Source organism: Simochromis diagramma, unplaced genomic scaffold (assembly GCF_900408965.1).
Source record: "Simochromis diagramma unplaced genomic scaffold, fSimDia1.1 OVJJ01000394.1, whole genome shotgun sequence".
Taxonomy (NCBI): domain Eukaryota; kingdom Metazoa; phylum Chordata; class Actinopteri; order Cichliformes; family Cichlidae; genus Simochromis; species Simochromis diagramma.
In genome coordinates this window covers 37903-63041 of record NW_024386986.1, presented here as the reverse complement: position 1 = coordinate 63041, position 25139 = coordinate 37903, and the positions used below count along the sequence as shown (strand labels likewise).

General features: G+C 39.7%; 1 protein-coding gene, 2 long non-coding RNA genes and 1 pseudogene across 3 annotated transcripts; all 4 read right to left on the bottom strand.

Moving 5' to 3' along the window:
• Positions 1-767: 767 nt before the first annotated feature.
• On the bottom strand, positions 768-2961 carry LOC120739001. The gene is made up of 2 exons (XR_005697089.1): positions 2016-2961; positions 768-1962 (listed from the first exon to the last, which is right to left on the bottom strand). It is a non-coding gene; the product is annotated as an uncharacterized LOC120739001 (long non-coding RNA).
• A 2291-nt stretch (positions 2962-5252) lies between these two features.
• LOC120739005 lies at positions 5253-9124 on the bottom strand. Its single transcript, XR_005697090.1, has 3 exons — positions 8877-9124; positions 8265-8308; positions 5253-5389 (listed from the first exon to the last, which is right to left on the bottom strand). It is a non-coding gene; the product is annotated as an uncharacterized LOC120739005 (long non-coding RNA).
• Positions 9125-13343: 4219 nt separating this feature from the next.
• LOC120739004 (stonustoxin subunit beta-like) lies at positions 13344-20080 on the bottom strand. The gene is made up of 5 exons (XM_040040620.1): positions 19965-20080; positions 19431-19604; positions 16676-16837; positions 14575-14621; positions 13344-14438 (listed from the first exon to the last, which is right to left on the bottom strand). The coding sequence occupies exons 3-5, from the start codon at positions 16717-16719 to the stop codon at positions 13900-13902; spliced, it is 630 nt and encodes a 209-aa protein (XP_039896554.1). The 5' UTR covers positions 16720-16837; positions 19431-19604; positions 19965-20080; the 3' UTR covers positions 13344-13899.
• LOC120739003 lies at positions 19961-21355 on the bottom strand (annotated as a pseudogene).
• Between the last annotated feature and the right edge of the window lie 3784 nt (positions 21356-25139).

Genomic DNA, 25139 nt, shown 5'->3' with positions numbered 1-25139 from the left:
CTGGGGAGACTGTTTCATGGGCGGTGACTGTACTCCGCCACAGGCTCCCTCCTCATTAACAAAAGTGGAGCTTTGCTTTATTCTTGCACTCTTGGGGGCTGGAGTGGGTCGTTTGGGCTCTTTAGATATATCACAATCTACATAGCCTCCTGTAACTTCTAAGACTTGGCCATTCTCATCAGAGAGACAGCCCTGCTCCACCCTCAGCACAGGGTAAAGGGGGGCGGGGGCCTGATAGGGAGGGGGAAAGCCAGTGAGCGATGACTTCACCGGAGAAGCCGGCAGCATCAGCTTCTCAGGCTCCTCCTTTCGCTCCCTCATCCAATGCTCCACCCCCTGGCATGTCACAGCCCACCTCGTTACGCGGGCTCCCTCCTCCTGCACCTCCTTCAACTCCTGTCTGACCCTTCGCTTCCCCCAAAATGAGACCTCCTCTAACTGTTTACTAAGCTCATGTTCTTTTTTCTGGAGCTTCTGTGCTATTCCCAGAAGCACTTTTGCCAACGACCCTCTTGATTCTCCTCTCACTCCTTCATTATCACACAACTCCTTAATTTTTGTTGTCACAGCTGCAACCTTTGATTTTTTCTCTGGCACGTCTGCAGGTCGCATGACCTTCAGCACCCGCAACAACTCCTTCACCTGCTCTTCAAAAGTTTTCCACTCACCCTGCATTTCTCCTCTTTCTATGTCAGATTTAAGACCCGACATATTCACACCACCACACCTCCTACACTCTCTCTCCCTTTTTTTTTTTTTTTAAATGCTTACACCACAGAGTAATACACCCAATTATGCCCGTCTATCTCTATGTGGCTCCAAATCCCCTCTTTATTTAATTTCACACTCGTCAGGGGACAGGCACACAACAATTTCAACCACTGAAACGAGGAATTCAACCTTTTTTATTTCTTTACTAATCTAGACTCAACCTTTGTTCGCAAAATGTGTCTTGTTCTAGTCCGGAATAAATGTGAACCCGTGGTTACGCGGCCGTTCCAGTGTTATTCCGTAGCTAAGCGGGAGTCCTAAGTTCCCAAGTCGCCACCTCGGCACTTAACCTGCCTGCACGTCTACAGACAGGGGGGTTGCCAAACCATGAACAAAATTAGTTTCCACAGGTACACTAGACATCAACCTTTGATCCTAAAATGTGTCTTTGCTCTAATGTCCTCCTATTCAAACACATCAACCGTCACTGTCACTGTGTTCACGCTTCACACTCACAAAAAACACACTCAGAGCGCGCCTCACTCACACTCAAAACAACACCCAGAGCGCGCTTCGCAGCTTCACACATACTCACTCAGAGCACGCCTTTACACACACAAAACAGTGAGACCCACAGAGAGCGCTCTTCATCAGCAGAAATTTGCACAGAAACCTCTGAGCTCAACTGTTAGAATTCTTTTGATGCACAACAACCATAGATCAAAATACCCCTTTCTCTGCGTTTATGACCGCCACAACGGGGCAAAATCGCATCATAAAAGTGATGCCTGCGTCCCCTGAAGTTATACCCGACACCATAAACCAGGTTTTGCTCTATGTACTTCTTGGCAAGTAAAATTTTACTTTATTTTATGACCGCAGCCCTCGAGGCAAAAACCGACACCACAAACCACTTCAAACCTCTATTCAATGTGCTGAAACCAGCAACCCCTCAGTGCTGCACTCACAGCCGCACCACCGGAACACGGCCGTATCATAAACCAAACCTACGGACGTGTTGCGCTTTCGCGTTGCCAGCGTTCAACCGCACCGTGAGCCAGCATCTGCTTTTCCTTAAATGAACTTCTATTTCATGGCTGCATCAACGATGACTCACCGACACCATAAACAAACTTCAAAACCTCGACTTCAATGTACTGAACTTATGGCCACGTCTCCAGAAGATATTCTAATGTATTATTGCTACAGAAGCCAGTCTTAGACAAAGTTAAATGTGGAAGGTAAAGTGGGCTGCAACTAGCTCAACGTAGTGTATTATTAGTTTCTCGGTAGAAGCAGTTTACTGCAACTAGCTCAACGTAGTGTCTTATTAGTTTCTCGGTAGAAGCAGTTTATTTAACACACTGGAATTCAGCCTCAACTTATGTTGTTAGTATCTCGCGCCAAAAACCAGACACCGACAAATTTACTATGAAAATACATGTGACTCAGCGAACAGATTAATTTGGAAAGCCCAATATGCACATTTGGTATAATACAACAGGCTGTGCTTACCTTTTTGTTGTTAGACCGGTCTTCCGTTCGCCTCGTCCCACGATCTCACCAAAGGCCAAATCTGCACCTCCTCAGCACACCAAAGATCCGGGTCACGGCACCAAGTTGTTGAAATCTCCCAATTATTTGAATCTTTGGGCTGAAGGAAGGACAATACTCGGTGTATAAATGCTCAATCAACAATCATTTATTTCCATACAATTCAACAATCAGAGCATTACAGCGTCCGGACGGGAGAGATGCCTGCAGAGGGTCAGCAGCATGTCTCTAAATGGTAGCAATATTCACAGACTTTTATAGCTAGTAACAGCCCCCCTCCTTGTCATAAAAGCTGCATCTTCACATGTTTTTCTAATTCTTAGCGAGCCTGGCTCCTGACCTTGCCTCCCTGTCTTTCTGTGTGAAGTAGGAAGGGGGGTAAGGAATGTGGTTTTATCTCTTCTGCCCAGACACCTAGTCCCCTGCTTACAACCTTCTTCACATGATTCAGCAATAAAACATTTCAAGAAAACAGTGTAAGACATTCACAGCCGATCAAGGATACAGAGTAATGCACACTTTATCTAATGAACTACAAAATGATTATGTTTCTTTTATTCAAGAGTATAATAAAGACTAAACTACATACATAGCACACCATCAGAACTAAAGGATAATATATGGCCTACAGCTGTTAACCTAATTTACTACATTGACTACTGGTCATAAAATGGCATATGTTTAACTACTAGTCTCAACACTCTCACAGTTGAAGTGTACCTCTGGTACAAATTACTGACCTCTGTCATCATTTTAAGTGGGGGAACTTGCACAATCGGTGGCTGACTAAATACTTTTTTGCCCCACTGTATACATACATATAAATCATGATGCTTAATCGACGTAATCAACCTTAATTTGATGCAGTGTGAAAAAAAATGCACAGAAATCAATTATTTTCCAAGAATAATTAAATAGATTCAACACCTTTCTTCAACAAAATTGCAGACTGCACAGATGGTACCTTCCCAAAGGAAAAAGTACTATAGCTTACTAGGGTATATTAGACTTAATAGTTACTATATACCGTAATGGACTTCTATACATTTTACATCAGATTAAAACTTTGGGTGTAAGATTCGGATAATTATTTATTAAAAGCTAGATATTTTAAATGAGAATAAGAAAGAAAAGTATGTCTTTGTGCCCCCTTCTCCCTGTTCATGCCCTATCGGCCCCCCTGGCGAAACTTTGCTAGATTCGCCCCTGCACAGTTACCAGCCGTCAGCTACGTAGAAAAGGATCCTGGTGTAGAAAGTAATATTAAATAAATTCTAACAACAGCTTATCAAGCTTAAACGTGCTGCTGTTGTTCAGCCGCTGGTTTCCTCTTTCTGGCGCGAAGTGAGCAATAAAAGAAAAACAAGAGAGACGGACTCGAGACAGAAAAGCCGATCAGCTGATCATTAATCAGTTTCATGATTGAAGTAGCAGCAGAAGAGGGAGAGAGAGAGGCAGTCACTCCATATATCTGTTGTTAAGCTTAACGCGGGAATGCTTTACAAACATTCAGAGATGAACTTACACACTTGCTTTACTTCTCTCTGGGATAACTTCCTCGGAGATGAAATGCCGGATTGCTAGCGAGGCTACAAATACACACAGCCGCTCTATCACGTGACCCGCACTGCTGCGATGTGCTACGGTTATGAGCCGAGTTACGCCATGTCGCAAGTTTTGCGAGGTGCTTTTTTGATATTTAATGGATCGGATTACATTTTTTCATTTTTCTCCGATATCCGATCCAGTAATTTACGTCAGTATTGGACCGATACCGATACGTAATATCGGATCGGTCCATCTCTAGTAGTAAGTAACAAAAATTATTATAAGGTATAAATAATTATAAGGTATATATTATAAGGTAAAGGCAACAGTAATCACAGCACTCTGGGCAATGACCAAACAAAAGTGGGAGCAATTAGCTCCAACAGATTCCAGCAACAGCATCTGTGATCTCTGTCCAGAATAGTGCTGTTGTTGCAACTGCTAAGATATTGCTCAGGACCTTAAAGCTCCCAGTCTCTGGTAGAGATCCTGAGCTAGTGATTTTTCTACTCTACTTAAGCACTTAAAACCCTTCATGCAACATGCCACTTTCACACCCATGTGTTTTTTTCTACCTATGTGCTTTTTATCTAAATTAACACACATTCAAACCCTAACAATTTGGGGTTCAGTATCTTGCCTGAGAATACGCTGGCATGAAACTAGAGCAGACCATAATCAAATCAGCAATCTTACAATGTTTGTCTGAGAAGGTTCTCAGCCATCCAGGTCATGGTAGTTTAAAGAGCTTGAAAAGAAAAGCTTCTGGACTTATTTAAGTTGCTTGAAGACATTTCACCTCTCATCTGAGAAGCTTCTTCAGTTCTAGGGTCAAATGGTGGAGAGTCCTAGATTTAAGCCCTAGCGGAGTGTCCCCCGAGGGAGTCATGAACCCCCTGTTGATCCTCTACCTAATCACACGAGCCAAGGTGTGAAAACGGGTGTAGGTCACAATCAGCGAAGGTTTTGGGTGAATCTGCTGTGAAACCTAGACCCACCGTGTGAGCTCAGATGATTTCCTGAGGGGCAAGTCTTTTTTTCATTTAGCAAGTAGGTTTGGATAAATATTTTTCTCCATCAATAAATAAAATAACTATTTAAAAACAGCATTTTATATTTACTCGGGTTACCTTCGTCTGAAAATAATATTTGTTTGGTGATCTGAAAAATGTACATGTGACAAATACGCAAAAAAAAAAAAAAAAAGAATCAAGGAGACAAGTATTTTGTCAAAGCACAGTATATACAGATTACCTCTCTACATCTTCCTTCTTTAAAATCAGTAATAAAACCCTTGGAGTTGTCGCTCTTTAATGACACTCAGCTTGGATCAGGTTCAGGTCCATGTTGATTATTGTGAATAATGATGGAGCAGTGATGTGAGTGCTGAGCTGTGACATGGAGAAGAGTCATGGACAGTTAGAGATGGTCATCTCACCTCTGAGCTTTGGTCTGGCTCTCATGTTCCCCACACAGAGTGGTTTTAGAGGGAGGGACTCCCTCCTCTCTATCATCACACTGATCCATGCTGCTGAATTCACATCCACATCTGATTATATCCTCTTGTGTGTGGAAACTAAAATAATAAGTTTGACACTTGGGTAAAACACAGACCAGAGTTTAGAGAAAACAAAAGTTGAAATCTCGGAGTTAACTGTTCCTTGAAAATAACCCTAAAAATTAACCAAATAACATATTTTACTAAAAAACTATTAAGAATAATTTTTGTTCTTAACCATATGTACCAGCTATAGTACAGTTTTGCACAAGCTGATGGTAGTTTTCATACATCCTGTCATACAAATACAGTATATACTTAATGCCAATGAATCACCATTACAGGCACAAATAAAAGAATACAGCTGTTAGTTCATTTACACAACACAACATTGAAAACTTTGATTTACAATTGCAAATGTAACTTGCCTCTAAAGTGCAAATGAAAATTAAAAGACGATACAGATGCTGCTCTTCCGGGACTCTGCGCAAACAAACGTAAACTACTAAATTGCGGATAAACAATTACTGTAAGCCTCCTTCGTCCCAAGCTCAGGGGCGGCTCTAGAAGAGTGGCATGGGGTGGCAAGTGCCACCCTAAAATGATCCCTTGCCACCCCAAGTGCCACCCCAGTTTTGCATATGACAGTGTTGTTTATTAAAATAAGATAGCATTAACAGTTTGAACGTAGTTACAGTCAACAGTGAATATAAATGCTAAAACTTAATATATTCCATAGTGTTCCACCCCTCCACCAGTTATGGGCTGAACATTAAATGGTTCAGCCCATAGCAGGACCGGCTATTTTCTTGTTTTCAGTAACAAGCGATGGTTATGATTGTGCCAGAGCACATTTTGAACAACACCATGGGAATTTCGGATTTTACACAGGTGGGTGTGTGTTACACTCTGGAAATGGAAGGAAGGTGAGTGTTATTAACCCTCTGTGGTCCACGCTGCACCTCCAAATCACATGACTGATGTAAGCTGACATAGCAACAAGCTGCAGCCTGAGTCTCTGTTTCAGCCCACATTGAAAGTTCGGACTTCAATGTTTTTAAATTTTAATTACAGGCCAGTAAATCCAGAGTTATGATAATATATATCAGCCACGCTTTTTTCTAAATACTGTCATCACGTTTGTGTGTGTGTGTGTTTTAAGCGTTTTCTAAGGACAGCACGAAAACAGTAAAGAAAGGGAAAAAGCCACCTCTTTCCTGTCGGTGGAAAAATGCACCATGTCGACCAATTAAAAAAAGTCAACATGTGGGATTTGGTTGTTTAGGAAGAGGGAAGAGTTGTGGGAGTGACGGTAACGGCAGCGAGACAGAGCAAGCGAGTGAGAGAGAGAGAGAGAGAGAGAGAGCTTTTAGATGTGGGAGATTGTTAAGAGATGTATTCTAAAACACTTCTTCAGCTGAGAATCAGAGAGGAGAAACACACAGTTTTACTTGTTGCTTAGGAAGGGCAGCTCTGAGCTCTCGCACGAGAGTGAGGGCTCAGGGACTCGCAGCTCTGAGACTGCCCTGGTCTTTATTTATACATCAGTGGGTGTTTGTTCCTTACATTGGAATGTGGATGTTTATATGTGTGTGTGGGTGTAGGTGTGTGTCACAAAGCCTTTGCACACTATTAAGGATCGCACATCCTATCACTACCATATGTCTGTCCAAACTTATATTATTAAAAGATTATACTGACTACTAAGTACAATTTTCTATTGACAGAGATTTGTGACGTTTAGTGTGGAGTGTTTACTTAGTGTGTTGTGTTGTCTTGTGTAGTTGTTCTGTTGTGTAGTCGTTTTGTTTTGTGTGTCAGTGAGGGCACTAATGAATGTCACAAAGGCACATTTGTAAACACTGTCACTGCATAGAAAACCAGCGGAGTGATACACCTCCTGTTGTCAGGCCTGCAGGTTTATCCCTGTGCTGTTCTGTCTTTTGGTGGACAAACCTTTTTTTTACTGACACACATCATTTGTGGGGCATCTTATTGCGACACCTGATTGTTCTCTCATTTTAGTTTTAGTAATATTTTTAAATGGTTGTAGAAAAAAAAACGGCAGGTGTATTGGCTGCATTTTTAGATAAATAGTTGTATATGTTTACAAAATGTACAATTTATATTTGCATTTCAAGTTATAAAAATTTACTCAACAGGTTTTTTTTACAGTAAAAAATACTACTAGGATTTTAAGTTCTTTTTGTGATTTCAGATCAGTAATAGTACTATTAATAGTAATAGTAGTAATAATGCAGTATGCCAGTGAAAAAAACAACTAAATTCAGTTGAGCTGAAAAGAATGATACCAAACAAGGCAAGGGGGAAAAAACAAAATGAAACATTCTGAGGGTGAAATACAAACGTAAACTCAAAAGGATTCAAAAATGGTGGGTTGTATTTCAGACCTCAGTGAGTTAATCCAACAAATCATGAAAAATTAGGTTTAAATTTTTGTTCATGACAGAGCAGATTTCTGACATTTTGTGTAATTTAAGCTGGTAAGAATGTGATTGTTTTCTAACAGTGTGAATCTTAAGTTAGACTTGTGTTTGTAAATGAACCGCCCCATGTTGTGTAGCTTTCTGGATTTTATAGTCATTGGGCTACATATTTATTTATTATACAGGCTATACAGTACATAAAATCAAAACTCACATGTTTTATGTAATTAAAGTGTGTAATCATGTGGGCTACAGACAATAATTAAGTTATAGACTATATTTATATGAAAAATGTGTATACTTACTGCATTTGAATCATTTAACCATATGTAACCACCTGCATATGTGTTTGGGGGAAAAAAGGCTTTGATTTTGCCACCCTCATGCCACCCTAAGAAAATTTCTCTAGATCCGCCCCTGCCCGAGCTCCCAGTTCTAGCTGTGAGTCCGTTAACGTCTGTTGTTTGTAAGCTGCACACAGGTCATGTTAGTGATGAAAACATTACCTTCACACGCAGCTTTAAACGGAAACGATCATCTGCGCCACAACCTTCAAAGAAAAAAAAAGAAAACGGAAAGTTTTGTAAACACCCAAAGATGCGTTTGAGAGCAGCTTCACAATCAGGGAAATCAGAGACTGGCCAGTATGGGATTTAATTCTAGAAATGTTTGTTAAAGGTTTTGCAGAAATCAGTCTCACTACCCTGTTATTGAATGTACACTCCAAAAGGATCTGTTTATACTGCAGTGTGACACCGTGTTTTTGAATTAAACCTAGTTTTAATTTAGGAGTACAATAAAACAGGTTTGAATGTCCTGATGCTTCCGTGCTCTTACACAGAGGCCTTGAAGCTTCAGCAGCAAGTTTGTCAGTTTAGCTAATATAGTATAGGGTAGATCATTAGACATTAGCTAATGTCAGCTTTTAGAGCCATTTAGAGTCTGTCTATCTATCTATTTATTTAGCTAGCTAGCTAGCTATCATTAGTCTGCTGGTGTATCACTAATTTGCAGCCAAGTACATGCTGTACTTTATCATTTTATTCTGATTTCCATTCCTATTCTGGTCTAATTAAACTTCATTGTTTCCAGGTGAAAGCAATTCAAAAGGATCTCACCTTTCATGATTCAACTTGTATTGTCATTATGCAGTTACATGTCATGTCTTTGGTGTTTTAATGCATGCGATGTGTCTGTGCATGCAGGAGGGTGACAGAGTTCACAGCTCTGGAAAAGAAGTTGTCCCTCAGTGCCATGGTCTAGGTTTTTATAATCCGACCATTCCCAAATTTAAGAGTCCTTCCTTGCTTCACTACAGCTTCATGTACTGAAGCACATTCCTCTTTACAGACGCACTTTTCCTTTAGCTAGTCGTCATGCTCCCTGATTATCATTAAAACACATTAAAATGTTAAGAGAAATGCAGGCAGGACACATCTCACTGGTAAAACAAATTTTCACACTTTATGTTTTAGTCAACTGAATCAGCATGGTGGTGTGGTGGGTAGGACCAGAGCCACAGCAAGGACGTCCAGTGTTCAAATCCACCAACTGGCTGTGGCTTTTCTGTGTGGAGTTTGCATGTTTTCCTCGTGTTTGTGTGGGTTCTCTATGGGTACTCTGGTTCCTCCCACAGTCCAAAGAGGTGTCAATGTCTCAATGTGTTAACCCTGCGATAGATTGGTGATGTGTCCAGGGTGTTCCTTGCCTCTCGCCCTATGACTGCTGATTAGTCTCAAGCCCCCCTGAGACCCTGAAAAGGATAAGCAGAATAGGATGGATGGATGAATATTTAGGTGACTAAAACAAAAAGAATGATGTCTAAAGCTGTTCCTGGACAGCTCTTTTAAACTCGAAAAGCAGATCTCCTCTGTGGGACAGTTTCTACCAGCAGCGTCAGATATCTAAAGCAAAGCCATACCTCCCTTTGAAGGACCTTGAAAAACTCATTCACGCTCTTATCACTTCCAAATTAGACTACTGTAATTCCCTCTACTCGGGCCTCCAATCTTCCTCTATTCACCGGCTCCAGTTAGTTCAAAACGCAGCTGCACGTCTCTTAACCTGTACTAGAAATTATTCCCACATCACACCAGTTTTAGCCAGCTTACATTGGCTCCCTGTTGATTATCATATCAATTTCAAAATTCTTTTGCTTACCTTTAAAATTTTCAATAATCTGGCTCCCAGGTATCTATGCGAGCTCCTTCAGTTGTATATTCCTAAAAAGGCACTTAGATCTTCCAATCTAATGCTCCTGATGCAACCAAGGTCTCATCTGAAATCCAGAGGTGATCGGGCCTTTGCTGTCGTAGCTCCCAGACTCTGGAACAACCTTCCTCCTTATATTCATTCCTCTGAGTTCGTCCAGTCTTTTAAAGTGCATCTTAAAACTTATTTTAGACTGGCCTTTGATTCAAACTAGTATGTTATTTCGTGGCGAGTTTTTTGTTTCAAACAATTGTCATATCATTGTTTCCTGCCCTCCTTTTAACTGTCTTATGCTATTGCTCTGACCAACTGTGAAGCACTTTGGTCAACTTTGTTGTATTATTATGTGCTATAGAAAGAAATTTTGATTTTAATTTTGAATTATGACTAAAACCAAGTTTTAGTTTAACATTTGCAGTCAAAATTAACACTGGTGTGAATGTGCCTGAACAGTTTGTAGATTCTAGCTCAGCAATTCCTCTCTAATAGCATAGTTTGTCTCTTCTCCAGCAAACTAACTACAACTGAATCTTCCCAGCTGACCTCAGCTTCAGAGAAACACTATTGGACTTTTGCAGTAGTTACAGACAAGGATGCAAGCACAAACTGGTACAAACTATACACCACTATACTGAAATAATCAGGCTATTACTGAAATCAAATCAACAGACTTAACATATCAGTTACATACAAGTCCTTTATAAACTATGATATAAATCTGGAGGTGCTGACAGATGTTTGTATATATCTTCTAATCCAGAAGTCTGTACAATGTGTTTCATAGTTTCTAACAAGCCAATTAGGGTTAAACTTCACAGTTACTACATGACTGAACTCTACGAAGGAGTATTAGGGCTACATTAACCCTTTCATGCATGAATTATGACAAACTCTAGATTTTTTTTTCTGAAGTATTTTTCTTCATCTTTAGGCATGAAAAAAAGATTTTTGAACTTAATTTTTTTTAAACTTGTACTTTTCAAATAGTTTTTTATATGTCCACTTAGGTGGACAACTGGCTGACCAGTGGGTGGTAGGATATGGAGTGACACATCAGTGTCTAATGTAGTGGTTTATGTGCAAGTATACCATCAACACTGAGACAAAAACAAGAAAACAGCCTGCCCATCATCTGTTCATAGGAATCGATCATATAGGATTTACCTGCCTTAACTTTCTGTGCACAATAGCCAATCAGATGTTAGAGTCTGTGTGACAGTTAAAGTCAAACATACTTGTGTAGAGAGAGAGTCTACACAAGTATGTTGCTGTTTGATCAGCAGTGTCTCTGCGGATCAAACAGCAGAGACACTGTAATGTCCCTGTAATCAGACTCTGCCCTGTTACTGATTACTCTGTTTGTAGGCTGTTTGTCACTGTCTATAATCAGTCAAATGAATTTTACTTTTATCTCAAATTATGTCCAGTTCTGCTTAAACTATAAGTAGGGATGGACTGATCCGATATAAAGAATCTGTATCACCGTGGTCAAGTGAGTCGTCATTTGTGAGCTGTGGTCAAGCAAGTCACCTCTTATCCGACACATAAATTTTCTTGGGCTTCTACACCGGCCTTTACGGCAGCACCTTTTCTCCTTATTTCACAAGGCTGTCCCAATGCAATGTGTGTGCACCCGTGCATGTGTGAGTGCGCACGCGCACGTATATGTGTGCGCGGGTCCGCGTTAACGCTGACAGCACTAGTATGAATATAAATCTATATTGTGTGGTTGAAAACAATTATCAGTACAATTATAAAACACAATAGTAAAACAGGTGTGATGTATAAATAAATTTAATTGAATTAATGTCACAAATATTTTTAATTAACACAAGAAATGTTTACTTATGAACAAGATGAAAACATGGAAAACCGGTTCAGCTCTCCTACTTACAGGAATGTAGGTTATATTTACGCAACATAAGTCCAAGGTTAACATCAGGGTTATACATGTAATCAGTTATATATCACAGAAAGTAAATGAAGGAACGGTCTACATATTAAATGAGAGCCTGACATGAATATGAGAATATAGTTCATCTTTTAACCAGCAGTGAGTAGCAAGAGATATTTTTAACTGTCAAGAGTTAAAGAAAATGCTGGTTTCATTGGGGCTTCAGTGAATGTTCATCATATTCTGAACTCAGAGTAGAGGGAGATTTGCTCTTCTGCTGAAACAGGAGAGTGTCACTGTGACATTTGGTCAGATTGTGATACCAACAGACTGAACTATCTGTTAAATTTAATCTTCCTTTCCAGGGGCGGTGCTCATTAGAGCCAGTTTTGTGGTGCTGCCTGATGGTTCTTGTGACTGCTGTTGGGGACATATTCAAAGTTTTTGCAATTTTCCAGACTAATTGACCTTTAGTTCTTAAAGTAATGATGGACTGTCTTTTCTCTTTACTTGGCTGATTGCTTCTTGCCCTGATATAAATCCTCCGGGACGATCGTGGCTCAAGAGTTGGGAGTTCGCCTTGTAATTGGAAGGTTGCCGGTTCGAGCCCTGGCTTGGACAGTCTCGGTCGTTGTGCCATTGGGCAAGACACTTCGCCCATTGCCTACTGGTGGTGGTCAGAGGGCCCGGTGGCGCCAGTGTCTGGCAGCCTCACCTCTGTCAGTGCTCCCCAGGGTGGCTGTGGCTACAATGTAGCTTGCCATCACCAGTGTGTGAATGGGTGGATGTGTAAAGCGCTTTGGAGTCCTTAGGCACTAGTAAAGCGCTATACAAATACAGGCCATTTACCATTTACTCACCATGACACTGAGTGGAGCATTTGTTTCTCTTTATCCCTCTTTCTTATATTTTTTTTACATTTTTATATAGGACTGACATTATACTGGGACTATCAAAATAAAACAGAAAACACGAAACAAATCACAAAGACGCAGACTTGACACTGAGAGGCAGACTGAAAGAATAGAACACATGGAACCCAGGGACGACAGAGAAGAATTAACATCAAATTAAACTCATGACCAGAGCAAAACTGAAACATCGATTTATACTACTCGTCAAAACAGGATAGCTAAAGAATCAGACATAAATCATAATATAGAAAAACACAAAAACATAAGAAACAGAAAATGATGGGTCAAAATGACCCAAAACTGTGACATATTTAATGAGAGCCAGTCATGAATATCAGAATGTAGTTTATTTTTTACCTGCAGAGGGACAAATCATCAACTTAAAGTCACACTCTTTCACAGTTAGAGATGGCAGTTTTAAAGACTAAAAACTCCCTGAAAATCCATCATATTTTAAACATGAAAACAAAAATTTATATTTTGACCATGTACAAGATATCTCTTTTCTCTGCTGATCAGACTGGAGAGTCTCAATGTAATATGCTGGCTAGTCAGACTCAGTTTTAGTTTAGAATAAAGTAGAAAATAATGATTCGGCATTTTACAGTGTTGGGAACTACACTTATAACTGTTTTCTAATGGATCATCTAAGCAACTATAGGCAAGCTAATGTCCAGCCATCATTTCCATATTCTAACAGCAAAAGTAAAAATCACAGTGAATCGTGGCTGCTACCCAAACATGTATCTAATGGACAATAATGTGTAAATGTCTCTGAACAGTTTGTAAATTCATCTGTTGTCATCTAAGTGCCCCTGACATGAACTGAAGTGTCTCAGATGAATTTAGCTTCAGAGAAAAACAACACACAAATATTCACCATGAACTTTAAAAAACAGAAAACAACATGTGGATCCTGGAATAATCGTAGCTTCCATCTTTCAAGCACTGAAGAGGAAGACGATTGCAAGGAATCATTTAGAACAGTTTAAAACAACAACTGATTGAGTCCATGAATCTGAAAATGTGTTTCTGAGTGAAAGAGACAAACATACACAGACTGAACTATCTGTTCAACAGTCAGAGTGTTTCTCTAACAGGAGGGCACTCTTCACACTCAACTCAGCACAGACACACTGAAGAACCAGGAAACCAGACTGTAAATGCAGGATACAGAGGTTCAGTGAATGTGGTGTTGAAGGTGTGGAGGTGGATCAGAGTGTCAGAGGAGACTTTGTAGAAGGACAGAGTGCAAGCAGGATAATCCACATACACTGCTATGTTAGAGACAGAGGAGGAGGAGGAGCGGGGGTACAGATATGTTTCTCTGTTACCGTGAACAACAGAGTAACCCTTAACTTCAGAGCAGAACAGGCTCCAAGACTGATCATTCCTTCCAAACACACAGTCTTTACCGTCTCCTTTCCTTTCGATTCTTCTGTAACTCAGTGATATTTGAACCTCTAATTTCCACTCGACCTCCCAGTAACAGCGACCAGTAAGGCCATTTTTACATAACAGCTGAGGATACTGGTAATCAAATCTGTCTGGATGATCAGGATATGACTGAACCTCCTCCACGTGTGTCACCTTCCTGTTGTTGCCAGACAGCTTGAGGTTTGTGTTTAGTGTGTCTGTGTCAATTGTGAGTTCACAGGAAGCTGATGGAGAGAACAAACACAATCCAGCTGCAGTTATTGATCCATCATCTGAGATGTGAATGAATGATGTGACAGTTTGAAGATGGTTGAATGTGCACTGCTTTCTTTTCATGAATCAAATTAAAAACACACTTACACTTCCTCAGACCTGGTGTCAACCATTTTTCTCCAGCAGGCTCCACCCTGAAAGGAGGAGGGGGGTCAGACCAGCACAGTCTCTTTCAGCATGCACACATGGACATTACATCGCTCTCTTACACATACTGTTAGACACTGATAAAGGAATATTTGGGCACATACACTTCAATCCATTTCTGATGATTTCAACTGATCCTGGACAAACATACACATAGACAGAGAATTTATTTAATCCCACACTGGCGAAAGATTACTTGTTACAGCAGCATAAGGGACAGGGAGTCCCTTGTGCTTTTCAGAGTGAAAAGTGAATTAAAGAAATATTAGAAATGTAAAAATAGAAAAAGGTAAATAATGGGTCTATGGGTCTCGGGGACTGGGCAGGACAAAGCTGGCCCTGTAAAGGATAAGCGGAAGGGAGTGGATGGATGTGGAAATCACCAGAAGGTCCTTTCAATTTTGAAATCAGGTCTTCGTTTCTCCTACCGTAACACCTGATATATACCAATCAGACAGGACATTAAGACCTGCTGCCTAATTGTGTTGGTCCCCCTTCCCAAAACAGCAAAAGTTGTGATGCACTGTGTATTCTGACAAATAAGAACCATATCTAACCATTAATGGTTCTATATACCAGATTTTAGGTTTTTTGCAGTTCAAGCTACAGTGGCTTGTCCGTTGAATGGGACCACAGGTTAGAACCTTTGCTCCACATGTGCATCAGTGAACCTTGGTCGCTCATTGTCCCCTTGTGGGACAAGTAAAGGATTATTCTATTCTATTCTATTCTATTCTATGACCCTGTCCCTGGTCCACCACTGTTCCCTGGACCACTTTTGATAGATAATGACCACCAGAGATGGGCGGTAACGCGTTACTGTAATCCGAATACTTTTTTCAAGTAACGAGTAAAGTAAGGGATTACTATTGCAAAAACGGTAATTAGATAACTGTAATTTTCCCGTGAGCACGCTGCGTTACTGCGTTACTAAAACCGTGAATTTTTTGCGAAAGTGTCTCATGACAATGACGTAAGCGAGTGCGACGTTCGTGGCAACAGCTGTGTGCAGATCAACAATGGATAATATATCAAGTGCGGGAGAGAGTATGAGCGTGCAGCGTTTAAAGAGTGGAAGTACTGACCTTACTTTGAGTTTGATTCCGTAAAAAGTGACAAAAGCATTAGCGTCCGCTGTTCAATGAGTGGGAAGAAAACGTCTTTTTACAGCGGAAACACCCCCCCTAAACTTCCGAGCAAGCACCGTGTATGCTACCAGGGAATGGTAGATTCACAGACAAACTCGCGGATTCTTCCACTGACCACTGCGGCACACCTGCACCAGGGCAAACATCCGCTTGCTATACAGGTGAAAATAGAGCAATAGGACCGCTGAGTCTTTGATTTGATTTATTTTCTGCTGTGTTTCAGTTGCATTTATTTGAAAGACTGAGTGTAAACACAAAAAAATATTTTGTGTAGTCAATAAGCACTTAACAGACAGAAGACAATGCTTGGGTGAACGTGGCATGTTGTATAGAGGACTTTGAGTACTTAAAATTCCAATTTTCTTCAGTTCCGGAGTTTATTTAATTTATTTTTGTGTTGCTTTAAATACCATTATTCTATGTTGTGCACTAATTTAGGAAAACACTGACTCTTGTTTATTAAAAGTGCTATGAATAAAAACTTTTTTTTTAAATTTTGAGAGCTTGCATGCTTTAAAATATACAGTGAACATTTTCCTGTGGTTGCTAGGTACTTCCACAGTTTTGATTATAAAGATTTACTAATAATTTATTGTTGATCAAGCCAGGCTGAAAGTTTTTCCTGTTTACAGTCTTTCTGTTAAGCTAGGATAAACATGCCCTAAAAAATGAGAAAATAAGTAAACATACAGAGATCTATTCAAATGTTGAATAAATGGTGACCATCTACATAAATATCTCTTGTTATTGTTCAATTAGACTCGTGTTTATGTTGTAAAATAAGGAAAGATTTTTCTCAATGTGTTATTGCTCATGTCACATTTCCATGAAACAAAGAAGGACACAGAAAATGTTTCCAGCTCTTTCTCCTCTATCAGATATTCTTTCCATACCTGAGAGTGTCCAGGCTCAAGTGTAGGTCCTTTAGCAGCTTCATTCCTGAGTCTCCTGGATGATTGTAGCTCAGGTCCAGCTCTCTCAGATTTGAGGGGTTGGAGCTCAGGGCTAAAGCTATAGAAGCAAAGCCTTCCTCTGTGATCAGACAGCCTGAAAGACTGCAAACACACAAGATAACAATCCATCGGTGAACACTTTATTTTAAAAGTTTGTTTTTTTAATTATATCCATATTCATGTCCACCCGTTAAATCAAGTTATCTTTATTTATAGTGACCACATGCGACAGACAACAACAGCTGTCTCAAGTTATTAAATTGTGTAAGGAGTTAGTCCAGCATGACTAAAATGTGGTTCAGAGTCACCTGATCCAGTCCTAACTCTAAGCTATAAGTATAAAGGATGTCTTTTTTTCTGAATCCAAATTTGGAGCTGGTTCCATAGAAGAGAGACTGCGACACTAGTTACACAAACTCTATAAGCCATAAGTCTGCAGTCTTAGTGTCAAGTGCTCCATTTGAATGATACAATGTGGTCATTAAGCTACAATGTTGATTGATTATTCAAGACTACATGCAGAGGGTGAAATAATTATTGAACACATAATGTATTTTCTTAGTAAATATATTTCTAAAGGTGCTATTGGCATGAAATTCTCACCAGATATGCGTAACAACCCATCCAATCCACACGTGCAAAGAAATCAAAACATAGATGTCCTTAAATTAAGTTTTGTGTAATAATTAGAAGTGACACAGGGAAAATGTTTCTAGTGTTGAACACACTTACTATAATTTATTTGATCTTCTGTCTAAAAGCCTTTGTTGGTGGCGACATTTTCGCCAGAAATTAATCACAGGTGTGATTTTGGCCCATTCTTCATCAAAAATAGGCTTCAAATCCTGAAGGCTCCATTCCACAAACTCTAAGCTTTGGTTCTTGCCATAAGTTTGCAGTTGGATTCGGGGTAGGTTGTTGGCTGGGACATTATAGCAACTTTACTTTCTTTGAAACCAATTGAAAGTTTCCTTGGCTGTTTGGGATCATTGTCTTGCTGAAACATCCACCCTCATTTCATCTTCATCATTCTGACAGATGGCAGCTGATTTTTTATCAAGAATGTCTTGTTGCATTTTTCCAAACCTCCTTCCTTTGATTATATTAAGGGTGCAAGTGCCCTGTGCTGAAAAATAGTGATACACTATGATGTTCCCATATCCGAAGGTCACTGTTGGTGTTTTTGGTGTGATATGTAGTTCCCTTTGATCTCCAAACATGGTGTAGATTATGGCATCCAAACATGGCATTTTAATTTTGATCCAATCTGAACAGACTATATTCTTGTAGTATTTCAAAGGCTTATCTAAATATTTTTCATCAAACTTTGAATCATGCTGTTTCTTCAGCAATGGAGTCTTGAGTGGTCAGTGTGCATACAGGCCATGGTCGTTGAGTGCATTACTCATAGTTTTCTTTGAAACAATTATACCTGCTGTTTCCAGGTCTTTCTGTAGCTCTTCAGAAGTGGTTGTTGGATCTTGGATAACTCTTCTGATAATTCCTTTTACTCCTCTGCCTGAAATTTTGTGGTGAGCACCTAGTCATTGTCAGTTTATGTTGAAATGATGCTCTTTTTACTTCTGGATTAAGGCTCCAACACTGCTCACTGGAACCTTCAGTAGTTTAGAAATTCTTCTGTAGCCTATACCATCTGTATGCTTTGCAGCAATAACGTTGTGAAGGTCTTGAGAGAGATCATCAGTGATACACAAAATTAGATATTTCTTGTGTGATGCCTTGGTAATGAGACACATTTTTATAAGCCATCATTTGGAACTAAGGCAAGTCATGTTAATTTGCACTGAGTGGCAAAATTGCTTTCTAATTACCATGATGCTCCAAGTCTCTTTACACCTCCATTGCTTTGTGTGTTCAATACTTTTTCCCTATGCTATTTCTCATTTTCACACATAATTCATGGCCCTTTATGGATGATTTCTTTGAATGTATTTACTTAGAACATTGGTGATGTGTTGGATGCCTTTTTTTTTGCTGTGGTAAATGAGAAGAGGTTGTTTCTCTGGATATAAAAGGAAGCTGATGATAAAAAGCCAATATGGAAGAAATATGATCTCTCTGCAATTATAGGGAACAAATCAGCGTTAGCATTAGAGTTGTAACAATATGGGTTCCACTCAGTATTTAACTCAGTTTAATCCTCCTGTGTTACCCATCTGTGAGGTTTCAGTACTATTAAGAAGACAATCTACCTGTGTGAAAGTAAAGTTTAGGTAGCTCCTGTAAATTGTGGTGACACATGGCATTGAAGAAAAGTCAAATCATTGTATTTATTTTTATTGTGATAGACTGATTTTACTTAATTTAATTGCTGTGACCTTATTTTCCCAAAACTCTCATTTTGCGAAACCAACCTTTAAAAATATATATTATAAAATTCCAGACTCTTCATTGCAAAGAGTGAAAAAGAGTAAAAATAGAAAGACATCCGGACATGTAATTCTCTGGATTTAAAATAGCCTAGTAACTGGTGTATGTTCAAACCAGTATCATGCATATCAATAATTTTTATCAGTTCAAAAATAAAAGAATTTGAATATAAAAAAAAACTTTAAGACAGTAACTCAGAGTCTAACAATCCAACCAAGTTTGATTCAAAAGTGACTTGAGAATTCTATACAGGTTTTAGTGGCTTATTTTCAGTGGTAATCAGTGGAAAAGTCTGAAATCTGACCTGATAGTTTACAGTTTACAGTGTGCACTCTTGAAGCCAACAGACAAAAGCTTCACTCATGAATCCCTCAGGTTGTTGTTACTCAGGTCGAGCTCTCTCAGACTAAAGGATGAGGATCTGAGAAGTGAGGACAGAGCTTCACAGCTTCTCTGTGAGAGGTTACAGCCACCCAGTCTGAAAAACAATGATATTTGTGATCAAATGAAATCACTTAATGTTGAACCTAGAAAACAAAAACAAAGTATGCACTACAGTTCATGGTTAACTAAAATAAATTGGTCGGAAATTTGTCAGATATAAAACGCCTCAAATTTGCCCAATAAAACACAGCTATACCTATGTAGCTGTATTTCACTACATGTTGTACTCTGTATAACTGTGTATGTGACAAATAAAGGTTGTTTGTTTGTTTATTTTGTGGTATATAATTAAATCTAAACCAGTGAGAAGCTGGTAGTTAGTCATATTTGTGTAGTACTCACTTTAAGTAGAAAAACATTTTGAACAGACAGAAATAGGCCCATATTTACTTACAGAGCTTTGCTGGAAGCTTTGACCACTGGCTGCAACCTCAGAAGAGCCTCCTCTGAAGCAGAGTATTTCTTCAGGTCAAACACATCCAGATCTTTTTCTGATGACAATACAATGAAGACCAGAGCTGACCAGTGAGCAAGAGACAGTTTTTCTGCGGAGAGATGTCCTGATCTCAGGGACTTTTGGGTCTCCTCTTCAAGGGAATGATCATTCAGTTCATTGAGACAGTGGAAAAGGTTAATGTTATTCTCTGCAGACAGATTCTCACTGATCATCTTCTTGATGTACTAAACTGTTTCCTTATTGGTGTGTGAGCTACTTCCTGTCTGCGTCAGCAAGCCATGTAGGAGAGTCTGACTGGCCTGAAGTGAAAGACCCAGGAAGAAACGAAGGAACAAGTCCAAGTGTCCATTTGGACTCTGTAAGGCTTTGTCCACAGCAGTCTCGTAGAAATGTTTATCTGTTTCAGATTGATGGGATGTTTTTTGTTGCTCTTCCAGCAGATTGACTCCAGAGTTGATGAAGGTCAGATGGACATGAAGAGCAGCCAGAAACTCTTGAACACTTAGATGAACAAAGCAGAACACCTTGTCCTGGTACAGTCCTCTCTCCTCTTTAAAGATCTGTGTGAGCACTCCTGAGTACACTGAGGCTGCTGTGATATCGATGCCACATTTTGTCAGGTCTGATTCATAGAAGATTAGGTTTCCTTTCTGCAGCTGATCAAAAGCCAGTTTCCCCAGAGACTCAATCATCTTCCTGCTCTCTGGACTCCAGTGTGGATCTGTCTCAGATCCTCCATCACACTTGACTTTTTTCACTTTGGCCTGAACCACCAGGAAGTGGATGTACATCTCAGTCAGGTTCTTGGGCAGGGGTCCTTTCTCTTTGGTTTTCAGCACATCCTCCAGAACTGTTGCAGTGATCCAGCAAAAGACTGGGATGTGGCACATGATGTAGAGGCTTCGCGATGACTTGATGTGGGAGAATATCCTGCTGGCCTGCTGTTCATCTCTTCCTGATCTTCCAGATCTCTTCCTGAAGTATTCCTCTTTCTGTGAGTCATTGAACCCCCTGATCTCTGTCACCATGTCAAAACAACAGTGAGGGATCTGATGGGCTGCTGAAGGTTGTGTGGTTATCCAGAGGCGAGCAGAGGGAAGAAGATTCCCCTTGATGAGGTTTATCAATAGCACGTCCACTGAGTTGGATAGTGTAGGGTCAGTTAGGATTTCAGATTTGTGGAAGTCCAGTGGAAGTCGACACTCATCCAGACCATCAAGGATAAAAATAACCTGGACGTCTTCAAAGCTGCAGATTCCTGCTTCTTTGGTTTCAGCAAAGAAGTGATGAACAAGTTCCACCAAGCTGAACTTTTTCTCTTTCAGTACATTCAGCTCTCTGAAAGTGAATGGAAATATGAACTGGATGTCCTGGTTGGCTTTGTCTTCAGCCCAGTCCAGAGTGAACTTCTGTGTTAAGACTGTTTTCCCAATGCCAGCCACTCCCTTTGTCAGTACTCTTCTGATTGGTTCATGTCTTCCAGGTGAGGCTTTAAAGATGTCTTCTTGTTTGATTCTTGTTTCTGGTCTGTCTGGTTTCCTGGATGCTATTTCAATCTGTCTGACCTCATGTTCATCATTTACCTCTGCAGTCCCTCCCTCTGTGATGTAGAGCTCTGTGTAGATCTGATTCAGATTGATTGGGTTTCCTGCTTTAGCAACCCCCTCAAACACACACTTGAACTTCTCCTTCAGCGAAGATTTGAGTTCGTGTTGAAGATCTGGAGCAAATATTCCTGAAAACACACAATAAATACATTTAATGATGGAATTATTATTCAGTAAATACCCCTACATCTTTTGTCCCCCCAAAATAGGATTTTGAATCTATGTTGGTGCATCTTTTCATATATCATTCAATTTCCCATTTATGCAGCAGCTTAAATCTTTAAAGACATCCTCTTACTGCTCTCCAGAAAGTCAGCCAGTTCCTTCTGCTTCAGTTTCCTCAGGAAGTGCAGCGTTATTTTCGCAAATGCTTGTCTGCTGTTCCTGGTCCCCTCTTTATCTTCATCCTCTAAGACCCCCTCATCCTCTTTCTGGCTCCCTAAGCATTCTGGGTAACCTGAACTTAGAGTCTTCTGGATCTTCTTCAGCTCATTCTTCACAAAAGTCATGATGTTGTCCTCCAGCAGCTGGAACAGAAGACGATATGAATAATCCATCCAGACTGAAATCATTGAACAAAACCTCAGATCCATCATGGATACATTAACAATTCAGTGGTCTATAAAGAACAGTATGGAGATCACAGTGAATAGAACAGATGTAAGAGCAGTTGTTCTACATGTACAGACCATAAATACAGAGTCCAAATGTGCTTGATGCTGCTTGACAGGTTGACCACTGGGAACCTTTGAACTCTCATGGTCCACTCTATGAAGAATCATGAAGAAGTAGTTCACATTATGACTTTCCACACAGAGATAAATACAAGCTAAAGGACACAACAGATGTTTTGATGTTTCTCTTGGTGTTTCGTAAAATGGAGATCCTTGTCTCTGACATTTGAGAAGATCAGATCAGATGAGAAATATGAGGAGTTTTATTTTTGGATTTTGTTTATTTTTATTTTTACATTACATTTTTAAATTTTAAAGCCAAAACAATACCCCACTCTTTTGTGAAGTCCATCTCACGAGATAAAGAACTTTGTGAACATTATTCCCAGATCTTATCATCCATCTTCATCATTGTCCTTTTTGACAGGTGTTTGTGGATGAGGTCAACTCAGAGTCAAAAATAATGGCTGTTATGCTTGTCTTAAAGGAAGAAATAGTTAATCTATTTGACATTTTAGCACTTAAAATGGGTTACCCTTCCAAAGTGAACCAAATTTCCACTAATTAGAAATTGATTTAACTTCAAACAATTTGCAACATGAAAAAGCGCCATAACTCATAACAATCACCCTGTGAACCTGTCATAAAATAAAAACTATTAAAAAAATAGAATTTCAAAACTACCCATTAGTACCAATTATTATCTTGAAGAATCAAATCAGCGCATCAACAAGTGTTCATATATTAGTAGCATAACATATGATATAAATGTACATAAAAACATGTTTATAAAGGTCAACAGAAATCAAGTACACAGGTAAAAACACCTACATAATAATTCCCGCTCCAGCATCATGTTCTTCCAGTGAACGTAACTCACAAAAAAAAAAAAAAAAACAACAGACCAGAACTGCTCCATTTTCTCTTTTTGAATGCATTTCTAATGTGTGGACTTCAAACTACAGGGTGGGCCATTGACATGGATACACCGTAATAGCATGGGAATGGTTGGTGATATTAAAGTCCTGTTTGTGGCACATTAGTATATGTGAGGGGGCAAACTCCTCAAGATGGGTGGTGACCATGGTGACCATTTAGAAGTCGGCCATCTTTGATACAACTTTTGTTTTTTCAATAGGAAGAGGGCCATGTGACACATCAAACTTATTAGTAATGTCACAAGAAAAACAATGGTGTGCTTGGTTTCAATGTAACTTTATTCTTTCATGAGTTATTTACAAGTTTCTCTCTGTTCACAGCCATTGACATGTCGAAGAGGTTAACACGTGAGGAGTGGATCAAAATTGTGTTGATATCTGGTGAATGCAGTAACCGGGTCATTGCAGCAGATTTCAATGCAAGACACCCTACGAGACCACCCATCTCCCATGCTACAGTTAGCAAACTGCTTGCTAAGTTTTGTGAAACTGGTTCAGTGTTGGATTTGCCAAAATGTGGACGCAGGAAAACTGTCACTAATGAAGAAACATCAGTGGCTGTCCTAGCTTCATTCAGCAAGAGTCCACAGCGTAGCACTCGCCGCATGTCACTGGAGAGTGGCATTAGTCAAACATCCCTTCGGCGGATATTAGCTACTCACAAAGGGCACCCTTACAAACTCCAGCTACTGCAGCATCTCAACGAGGATGACCCAGATCGGCGCACAGAATTTGCAGAATGGGCAAAACAAAAATTGGAACAGGACCTTCAGTTCACACAGAAGATTTTGTTCAGTGATGAGGCAAACTTTTATGTGAATGGTGAAGTTAACAAACAAAACCACCGCTATTGGTCTGACACTAACCCACATTGGATGGATCACTCCAAGACTGTTGGAGGGAAAATAAAAGTGTGTGGAAAAAGAGCTGAGCTGTGACATTAAACATGTTGGAAATTTTCTTCAGAAGAAACAGTTCAACCTAAGTCAGTAGGAACATTTAGTGACACATTACCTTTCTGCAGCAGGAGTACTTTCTTTAAAATAGGGATTAAAATCCTTTGACATGTCACTTTTTAAGGACACACAGCTGTGTTGAGGTTTCTGATACATCCTGACAGAGAAAAAAAACCAAAGCAGATTTTAGGGTTAGGTTTTAAATTCTGCAAATAGTTGTGAAACTAAAATTGTTTTGTATAAACTAGAAGAAAACAAATTACAAACACGATGAATATGATGGAGGAAACTACAGCAGATATAATAAATCATCCAAAATTCAAATTATTGTATTCAACAATTTGTCCTCCGAAATATTTTTCAGCCCCATTTTAATACTGAGACATATTTACTCTGTGTCAGATAGATGTCTTTGTTTCAAATCAATATTAAAATCTTTTGAGTGGTCACTCTTTAAGGGCACATAGCTGAGCTTGAAAAGAAAAGCTTCTGGACTTATTTAAGTTGCTTGAAGACATTTCACCTCTCATCTGAGAAGCTTCTTCAGTTCTAGGGTCAAATGGTGGAGAGTCCTAGATTTAAGCCCTAGCGGAGTGTCCCCCGAGGGAGTCATGAACCCCCTGTTGATCCTCTACCTAATCACACGAGCCAAGGTGTAAAAACGGGTGTAGGTCACAATCAGCGAAGGTTTTGGGGGAACCTGCTGTGAAACCTAGCCCCACTGTGTGAGCTCAGATGATTTCCTGAGGGGCAAGTCTTTTTTTCATTTAGCAAGTAGGTTTGGATAAATATTTTTCTCCATGAATAAATAAAATAACTATTTAAAAACAGCATTTTATATTTACTCGGGCTATCTTCGTCTGAAAATAATATTTGTTTGGTGATCTGAAAAATGTACATGTGACAAATACAAAAAAAAAAAGAATCAAGAAGGAGA

What these genes read in the sequence shown, in the direction of transcription:
- LOC120739004 (XM_040040620.1), bottom strand. Translation starts at nt 16,719, where the DNA reads ATGAAGCTGCTAAAGGACCTACACTTGAGCCTGGACACTCTCAG. An exon ending in TTGAGCCTGGACACTCTCAG is followed by an intron (nt 14,622 to 16,675) that starts GTATGGAAAGAA and finishes TCCTCCTTTCAG; the next exon opens with GGTGGAGCCTGCTGGAGAAA. An exon ending in GACACCAGGTCTGAGGAAGT is followed by an intron (nt 14,439 to 14,574) that starts GTAAGTGTGTTT and finishes TCTCTCCATCAG; the next exon opens with CTTCCTGTGAACTCACAATT.